The sequence below is a fragment of the Phoxinus phoxinus genome, assembly GCF_949152265.1.
Source record: "Phoxinus phoxinus genome assembly, chromosome: 12".
NCBI classification, from domain to species: Eukaryota; Metazoa; Chordata; class Actinopteri; order Cypriniformes; family Leuciscidae; genus Phoxinus; species Phoxinus phoxinus.
This window is the reverse complement of record NC_136887.1, coordinates 28,732,677-28,742,351: the sequence shown is the minus strand read 5'-3', so window position 1 is coordinate 28,742,351 and position 9,675 is coordinate 28,732,677. Positions and strand designations below refer to the sequence as shown.

The 9,675-nt window shown below is 39.8% G+C and overlaps 1 protein-coding gene across 1 annotated transcript; it reads right to left on the bottom strand.

The window, feature by feature from the left end:
- Positions 1-6,824: 6,824 nt before the first annotated feature.
- adirf (adipogenesis regulatory factor) lies at positions 6,825-8,537 on the bottom strand. The gene is made up of 3 exons (XM_079631107.1): positions 8,382-8,537; positions 7,296-7,358; positions 6,825-6,948 (listed from the first exon to the last, which is right to left on the bottom strand). The coding sequence occupies exons 1-3, from the start codon at positions 8,458-8,460 to the stop codon at positions 6,845-6,847; spliced, it is 246 nt and encodes an 81-aa protein (XP_079487233.1). The 5' UTR covers positions 8,461-8,537; the 3' UTR covers positions 6,825-6,844.
- Positions 8,538-9,675: the final 1,138 nt, after the last annotated feature.

Here is a 9,675-nt window from a genome sequence, read left to right as displayed (position 1 = left end):
AAAATCAAGTGTTTGCTTTTCCCTTGTAGAGATGATTTATTTTCAAAACTATTCACTTCACAGCTCTCACAACAGTCACAAAACATCACACAGAATGTAAGGCTTGAAGGTGTGTTTGTTACGAGTGTGCTGAGCTGAACTGCAAAAAACAAGACAAATCCATTTCATATTACAGGGTTATACAAAAGCCAATAGAAAAAGAAGAACCTGAAACCCATAAAGAACACCAAACATTTCACAGTCAAAAAAATCAGAGACGTCATCTATTACATGTTGCCAGAAACACCAAGAATTTCTAGGGTAATTTTTGTCTAACACACAGTACTTGGTACTGTCACTCTATAAATCTACCACTCCTTAAATATACATGGTGAATTCATATACATGTTTGAAATATATAAATTTTAAAGGTAAAATTATTTGTGTAAAATATTGTAAAAGGGCACTTTAAAAGTGATCCTCACTGACCACAACAACATCAGGGTAGCATGGTCTTGACAGAAGCAAGCAAATATACACTCATAGCAACATAAGCTGGAAGGAGCCATTTTAAAGTCAAAGTGCGAAGAGAAAGCAAGACGACTGTAATTGTTTGCAGTGTATCAAACTAAACCAGAAATGTTGATTATCCATACAGGGACTTGTTGTGGCGCAGTGTCATTTTTAAATGTCTTAAGAATGTTAAAGGGGTGTATTATCGAACAAAACCCAATCCTGTGCACGGCCAAAGTGCACAAAGCTGGGAGAGATTGTCTCAAGATGATTTCGACTTTCATGCCTTTCTTAGTTTTCCTCATCTTGACGCGGTCTTGAACAACAACTTGGTCGCCGGACGTTCCTGAACCACTGGCGAAAGCGATTCTGTCGACGCCTGCCGCTCTGCACCGTCTTTTCCTCTCTTTGTTCTTTGGCCGGGCTGCTTTCAACAGGGTCTGGCATGGGGGGAGGACTGGAAGGCATCGTTGTAGATGTTTCGGTCAGATCGGCTGGCGGATCATCTGTGGGAGCAGGCAAGGCTGAAGGTTGTTTATTTTGCTTCATTACCTGTTTCTCCAGGTGTTTCTGGATAGCTGTACCCAGCACTGCCACCTCCACCACTGCACCATACACCTCCCAAGTCATTCCCTTTTCGTCCCAGCTCACCTCCTGCACGGGTTCTGGAGCATCCTCTGGCACCACCCCGATCCGTGGTTCCGGCTCTGGGATAACCTCAGGTGCGGTCAGAGTAATCGGGCTCATGGGAGCTGTGGCAACTGAACGTACTTCCACCTGCAAGCCCACCTGCAACTCTGCATCTTTGGTCTGGGACACCTCCGTACTACACTTGTTGGCGAGTTTTCCAAAGGTGCTTGGAAAAATGAACGCTCCAGAGCCCTCGGGAGGAGTCATGGGGCTGGTGGCCACTGATTGGTACATCACTTCCAGACTGACTTGGGTTTGCACATGCTGTGCGCGTCCAGGTGACCGAGTCACGCCAAGCGTCTCTTGGCGTACGACATTCCTGGAGTCAGTCGATTCGATTTTCTCCAGTTTTACTTCTACATCTTTAGGCTGTGTGGGCTTATCTTTCAGACTGCAGACATTCACTTCCACAGAGGCCCTTGTGTTAGCATGTGTGCTACTTGCGTCTGTTTTCTGAGGGGTGCTTGAACCTTTTTTCCCAGAGTTTGTCTCATTGCTACTATCCCCAGGATCTCCAGGCAATCTTGGTTCTTCATTGGTGGTATTTTGCTCAGTTGATGCATTGCTTATCACGCTGGTCTTCTGAACTTGACTGACCTCAATCATGTTCACCACCACGATGGAACCATCGAGACTCTCAGTGGCTCCTCCACCCTCAACGGAAGAGACGGTCTCGGGTTCAGTAGGGCAGCTGGAAGTCTTCTGCTCCCCAAAGTCCTCATCCTCCTCATCCTCCTCATCCTCCAATATACAGTCATGGTTGGTCACCAGTATGGTGATCTCCTGGTTAATCTCCTGGTCAAGGTTTTGTCGGCCAAGCGCCAGGCATATCTTATCTGCTGGTTCCTCTGCTCGGTTGACACACATCTCTTGTTTGCACGCTGACTCAGGTTGCTCATTGCTCTCTACTGCTGTTTGAGTGGAAGCTAACTCTTCTTCTAATCGCTGCTCATGTGGAATTACTGACTTGATCTGATCTGAGGTAACCTCTGGGTCGGGTTGTTCCCTGATGCTGCCGCAGATCTCCTCTTGGATTGAGGTCCCTGGGATTTCAGATGCTTTTGACAGGTTTTCGCCAGTTACGGTGTCATTCATAAGAGGCGAATAGTCAATACTTCTGTCATCCGTGTTTAAACTTGAGCTGGTCCCTGAGCCAACTTTCCAAACTTCACTTTCTGTCAGAACAGGACCCTCCATGGGTTTAGAGATGAGTTTGTGTTGATCCGAGAGAGGGGCTGTAAAATGTCTGAGCTTCACGGTCTCACACCACTGATGGTTTTGCTGGAAAACATTTACATAAATGCATTAGTGCATTAATGTTGGTGCAATTATTAAAAAATGGCACTTGACATGCATTAATGATAGCATACTCATTTTATTTGAAAACATACATTAGAATACAATTCATATAAAATCATATTGTTTAGTAATGATCTCAGACAGTGACAAAAATCATAATTTCTGTTCTTGAAATTATTATTACATATTACATACAAACTTCAGCTTTATAATACTTAAGAAAGGAAAAATAGTATCAGTTGTCAATTAGTCGATTCCTTTTTTTATTCCTAAAAAGAGAGATCCAGTAATGTCATAGCTCTCTGATTCAGTTCATCCACACATAGAGAACTTGCTCGGCAGTCGGTAACTGTACACTCTAAAACCAAAACTACGACGACACACAATGAGACAGTTATTGAAAAACACCCCAACGACACATACCTCAACTGCACGACAGATCAAAAGCGGTATCCATATTTTTTAAGATTTCACAGCCAAAGCATGTCTTCACACTCCAAGCTCCTCTTTTAGGTGCTCGAAATAAGAGGCAGGCTGTAGATGGTTTGTTTTCCAGAAGAATCTCAGTGGATGGTGGTCCTTGGATTTCACTTTGGCTGCGAGTACTGAAAGCTTCTGATTTTTAGTTTCCCTGGAAACCAGACTCAACCTGGCAGTGAGTGGTAATGAAATGACAAAGTATCCCTAGCTTTATGATCAGAAGCAAATCATAGTGATTAAAATACGTTTTCTTTTTTCTTTTCTTTTTTCAAAAAAGAGGGGGGGGGAAAGTCACACATGGCTCTTATGTAATAAAAAAATCAAATGAAACAAATTTACTTTGGCAGACAAGACACTAAAAGGGAGCACCGGTAATGTTTTTGTGATCTCTGGAACAAAACCATTTGATACACTTTAGTTTTTCTTTTGAAATATATAGAATGAACTCATATTTGCATCATGTCACAGGAGACAAATCACTGTTAGTGTAACGTGCTGGACAATCAATGTAGGTCACTATGCTGATGCAATGATGTATTAGATTATCTTCAAATTAATATTCTTTCTGAATTTTATTAAACAGCATGCAAGTTTAAGGCTGAATGGTAACTATAAAATGGCTTTTCCCAGGTTTTTTGGATTAGTGTATGTGGTCGCATACATTGCACCTCACCATGCCATGGATTGTGTTCTGGAGAGCTCTATTCTATCGCCTATGTTCTCACCATAGAAATCGAGGGCTTTTGCCAATCGCACGCTCCCGCAAAATATTTGTTGCCTAGCAACCAGCCATGTACATGCAGGGAGGGAGGGGGGGGTAACTGTGCTCATGGTAATGGAGGGGGGTTTGCTCAGAAAACACATGCCATATTTTAATAACAAGAGGATGCAGGCAAATGATGAGGAGGTGGAGGTGGATAGGGATGTAAAGATGATGGGGGTGTGGAGGTGGAGATTATGCCACAAGTTGTGGAGATCAACTGTAAATTAAGTCGCGGTGAGAAACCTTTCCTCAGGATGAAACTGTTTGACATTTGCGTCAACCACATATATGAACACTAATGGGTACATCTTGACTGCTTACATCTTCAGGGAATTTCCATTAATAAACAGTTCAGGATATTTGTTTCCATTTAGCTTTTATAGACACCTACACAATCTGGCATTGATAAGTGACTTGTCTTGATTTTTCATGCCATAAATGCAAAATAAACATTCTGTGTTATAATTGTGTTCTAAAGGAACTGAACTGAAAATATAAACCAAAGATAATCTATAGATTATTCTTCCTTGCAGCTGCATGAAATCGTACCAAGTCTGTTATACACCATTTCACGAGTTCACACTTAACATACAATTGGAGGGGGTAAAGTTTACCCAGAGTACTCCCTAAGTGTAAGTGGTTAGGACTAAGTCTGGAGAAGGGGTGGTGGAGGGATGCTGCTAAACTGTCAATGGATTGAGGTGAGACTGCTGAATATATACACCTCTTATCATTGATTGCTGAGTGCTCTCCACTTATGTTAATTATCTGAACGTGCTCCTCCCGAACTTTGTTAATAAAACATCATAAGGTATTATGGGCTCAGTGGCTTCACATCTGCTCTTGAACTTTGCAAGAAATAGGCCTATTCCTCACATACATTTTAAGGGAAAGAGCGGTTCATTCTCAGTAGTTTCCCATGGAATATACAGTACAGGCTGCGTTTACACACACACAAAAATAACACTTTTTTAGATTTTTCGCATCCATTTTTCGCCACTTCCAAATGTGTTTTAAATCAGATACATATTAGGGGTCGCACAGACTAGTCGACTTTAAGCTTGATGTCGACTATTCACTGATCATGACCTATGGAGGGCGCAACAGGATAAGAAATCTTTGTAGTCCACTTTTACACTCCGTTTCGAACAGTTAAAATGACAAATACATGCATACTTCGAGAGTGCTCCATAAGATTTGATTATACCACTTGGATGCTCAAAATTCATCGGGTGAATGCACATTTTAAACAGCTTTTTGTACACGTAAGTTGATCGATTGATGGAGAGGAGGAGCGCTAAAGTAAAACCCATAGACAGTATATAAACTGGACACAGCGACCCCATAGGTTTCAATGGAGAGAAGTGAAGTCAATTAGAAAAACTCACTTCCTGATCGCCAGGCGAACTGCGCAGGCTCAAACTGAGCTTGATGACGTAGATGTGACGTGAGCAACCTGTAGGTCTTCTAGTAGCTGTGCCGAGAGAAATCTGAATCATTCCCTTCCGAATCTCGCAGAGACGGAGAGCGTGAGCATTAGCTGTCCATGAGCTAGCAGCGGGAGCAACTTTATCACTCTCTATGGGCTTCTGCCTTGACTTTATGCCTCCACGTCCTCCCGATTGCTTGCGAGCTTCTCTGCCTGTCTATACGGTAATTTCTCGACTTGAGCGAGAGTCGCTTGATTATGATGCAATCGTTAGCCTATTTTTACAAAAACTGCTTCTACGGGGCCATAACGTAAGATACAAGGTAATGGAGCCTTTTATACATTTTCGTGTTTCTTTAGAAATAAACAATGGACAAACGGTGTCTTTAAACGCCTCAGATGTAAAGTTATTCGCTGTCAAAGTGCCGCCAAAATGAATGGGAGTCAATGGAATGCTAACAGCAGGTGGGGGTCCGCTAGCCAATGGCGGCGCCCGGGGATGCTTCAGTGTCTTCCGAAACACTGCCCCCCTGGTAAAAACCTGCCCTCTGTTCAATATTCCCTTTCACTTGGAAATGCGTCACAACACTTGAGAAAAGTCGTTTGCAACTTCCGGTTCATGCGGACTTTAACAAAAAGTTAATGTTATATATTTTGGTTACATTTGTGAGTTAATAAAATGTAACTGGTTGTGTTAACATAATATCTAAATATCGATAAATCAATCAATATAACCCTGTATCGAATCAAAATCGTATCGCAGAATTTTTTTGAGGTATCGGCAAATATCGTATCACTGGCTGAGAGAATCGATATCATATCGTATCGTGATGAACTTGTCTGATTTACACCCCTGGTCTAAAGTGAATGTAAACAGGGTGGACAAAAAATCTAATATGGTCAAAAGATTAGACCTGTGCAGTGTAAACGCAGCCATAACGAGTTAATACAGGGCAAATACATCCATAATGAAGATGTTGCTTTTCAACTAAATGAGTTATAAAAAAGCATGTCCATTGCAATGCTTTAATGCAGTTTCACTGAACTGATAAAGTCTGATTTTAAGCTGTGCAACACATTTGAAACAGGATGCGTAAGTAGGTGAGTAGCAGCCAACACGCTGCATGTTATTTAAGGGGTTATTGTTCGTAATCAAAAACATCATCTCATGACATCCACAGGAATACTGAATAGCAGGAACTGCCCTAAGGCACTTTTGAATGAAAGTTCTTTCACTGTGGTCTATCTGTGTTATGTTGCCATAGCAACAGTTCACCACCCCCTCCTCTGATTCCCCCCCTCCAGTGACGTGGGAGCTGAGAAAAATAATAGAAGGTTTTACTAAGAAAGTGAGCGTGTTCTTCTTGCATACTCTATATCCTCACATCGTGTTACCTACACTAACATAGAAATGCACGTAGGATGGATATAAAGAGACACTGCAGCAGTTGAACGGAATGTATATTTTGAAAGCATGCATGTTTGAACAGAAAATATAGGATCAACAACTAAACTCAAATGAAATATTTAGGCATAGTCCGCATTGGAACTGCAGATGAAATCAAGCCGGTACATTTGCAAAGATGCTCATTATTATAATAACTTTTTTTTTACACAATTTACTTCACAAAGTTTAAAGTTGGATCTATTCTGATAAGAAGGAATGTCAAATTGGTTGGGCAGTGCAGCATTTATTTAGGACTCATTTTTTGTCCAAACTCCTTAATGGTGTCTGATGCTTTCCCTGCAGCGGTGCCTATAGCAGACTGTGTTTGTCTGGACGCCTCCTCAGCAGCTGTTTGTACACACACACACACACACACACACACACACACGCACGCACGCACAGAGAGAGATCCGTTAGGGACGCATTTACATATTCTTTATGGAGCAACATACAAATAAATTGATAGAGATAAGCAAAACAATACAATAACATTTTAGATTGAAGACATTATGGCAATTGTATGACAAAATTATGCACAGAATAGTATGTGTGCAGTACAATACGATTGTAGATGATTTGCATGCACGGACTGTACACAAGGTGTAATATCAAGCACATCCACACTTAAGTGCATCTTTATCTCTATACAGATGTAGGCTATCAGACTCGTGAGCTGGCAGGCAGCTTTCTCTTACCTATACTGGTGGTTTCTTTGGCGGACTCTGCCACCTGGTGCACGACATCTTGCGATGCCTGAACTGAAATAACATTATCAAATATGCTGGATGTTTTTCATGCGCACTGGGGAAAACGTCTCTCAAAAAGCAGTATCTAAAATTTACATTAACGCATGGTGAAATGGACTACAATAAATAAAATACCAATAATGATTAAATTAAATTAAATATTAAATGGTGGTTTCACTTTATTTGATGGTCCCTTTAACACATTCCGTTGACTATAAGTAACGTTGCACCTACATGTCAACTATCTCTCATTAGAGTGTTAGTAGAGTAGATTGGGGTTAAATAAGTTGACATGTACTTGCAAAATAACTTATAGTCAGTATAGAATGTCTGTTGAGGAGCATCACAACAAAGAGTTAGCAGATATTAAGCAAAATTAAATTTAGTTGCAAAGTTACTTATAGTTAGTCAACAGAATGTTCAAAAAGGACCATCACCATCACAATAAAGCGTTACCTAATTTTTAAACACATATGTTTTAAATTTGAATTATTTGAATATGCTTAACTTTGCTAGCTTTGTATTAAATTAAATTAATGCCAAAGCAAACATAGTTTTTTTTCTGCCATTAATCAGTGTGTATTATTTAAAACTTACAAATTCTAAGCTTTAAACATTCACAAAATGTATTTATTCTGAGATTCACAATATATCTTTACAATTTACTCAAGTAGTATTATTTTACTCAATTTCTCAATTTAATTTGACGGAACTATATCACATAATTGAAATATGCAAAACATACCATTTTTTTATATACTGTAATCCTGTTACTATTTTATGAAATATTGTAAAGCAAATGTAAAACATGTTAAAATCAAAATTTTAAATTATAGTTAAAATAAATAAATAAATAATACATGAAAATAGGAATCAACAAATAAAAAGTTAAATAATGAAATGTTTAAATTAAAATGTGGCACAATAAAACACATATGAGATCAATTAGAAAGCTGTTCTTTCTTAAACTAAAAATGAACGTTACCAAACATATATCAATGACAGAGCGGGTGAGCAGTGTGCATCCATTAGTACCTGCACTGTCAGTGACGCCTTTAGTGGCTGACTGTGTGGTGTTCTTCAGCCCCTCCAGAGACTTCTTAAAGGAAGCCATGATACTGAGCACATACACTCACAATCCTACCGGCTCGGCGTAAGAGGGATGCTGCCAGCCGGCCCTTAAATACCCTCTGCTGCCGGAGGGCACCACATTCTCTTGTAATGACACGTGCTAATCCATCAATGGTGCCCGGCTTATACAGGTATGCCAGCTATTCAGCCATTGCACCGTAGTGATTCTGCTGAGCTCAGCATGTCTGTGTAGAGCACTACGGTCTGAGACACAGCCAGACTTCCTGTTGATAAGAGACAGGGGGATAGGGCTCTCTGGATGTAATATATTATTCTGGAAGCCAAAACATGGACACACTTGAAATATACAAGTGCCTTTTGCATTGCGCTGTATAAGAAAATAGCAAACTAAGTGGTAGTAGATCATTATTACAAGTACTTTTAACATTCTTATGATTTTATGTGTGACTTAAGTGTCCAAAAATGCTGTGGTGCTGTAAATCAAAACAGTGTTGCATATTTTCACTCTTAAATACAAACTTAAAGGCACTTAGAACCTTTAGGGGTTCCCTAAATGGAATAGATTTATGGATTTAGTTTTAATTAATTAATTAATTTTGTTTTGATTAATTTGAAATTGTATTATTAAAACAGCAAAAATAGAAAAACAAAACAAATAACCTGTTAAACAGGAAAGCACTATGCAATAATTTAAGACGTTTCTCCTTATATAGAACTTTTTTTGGCATAAGGGCCTGAAACTGCATTGAACCTTTTGGTTACACTTTATTTTATGGAGCCATTTTTACAGTGTAATTAGGCTAATGTATATAAGTAGCTACTGAGCAATATTAATTAACAAATTGTACTTCTAAGGGGCCGTTTACACTATACTGTTATCAACTAAAAACGGAAAACTTGGTGTATTGGCAGTTCATTTATATAACAATGTCAAAAAAAAAACAAAAAAAAAACATCGACATCGACAACAGCATGGACAACAGTGCCGTCATGCGCATGCGTTTTACGCGTTTAGTCTGCAGGCGCGTAGTGTAGCCTATCTTTACAACGCGATATCGCCAACTACTGGCCTGGCAGCAGAATACAACGTTTTTTAATCGTTTTTGTGGATCCATGTGAACGCGGAGATCATTTTAAAAATGCAAAACACAAAGGAAAACATTTCTGTTTTTAGCACATCATTGTCGTGCAAACGTGCCCTTAAGAGTGTACTTACTTTCGTGGAAAGAAAGAGAAA

Coding starts and splice junctions, on each gene's coding strand:
- adirf (XM_079631107.1), bottom strand. CDS start 8,460: ATGGCTTCCTTTAAGAAGTCTCTGGAGGGGCTGAAGAACACCACACAG. Junction 7,359..8,381: donor AGGCGTCACTGACAGTGCAG/GTACTAATGGAT, acceptor ATGTTATTTCAG/TTCAGGCATCGCAAGATGTC. Junction 6,949..7,295: donor CAAAGAAACCACCAGTATAG/GTAAGAGAAAGC, acceptor GTGTACAAACAG/CTGCTGAGGAGGCGTCCAGA.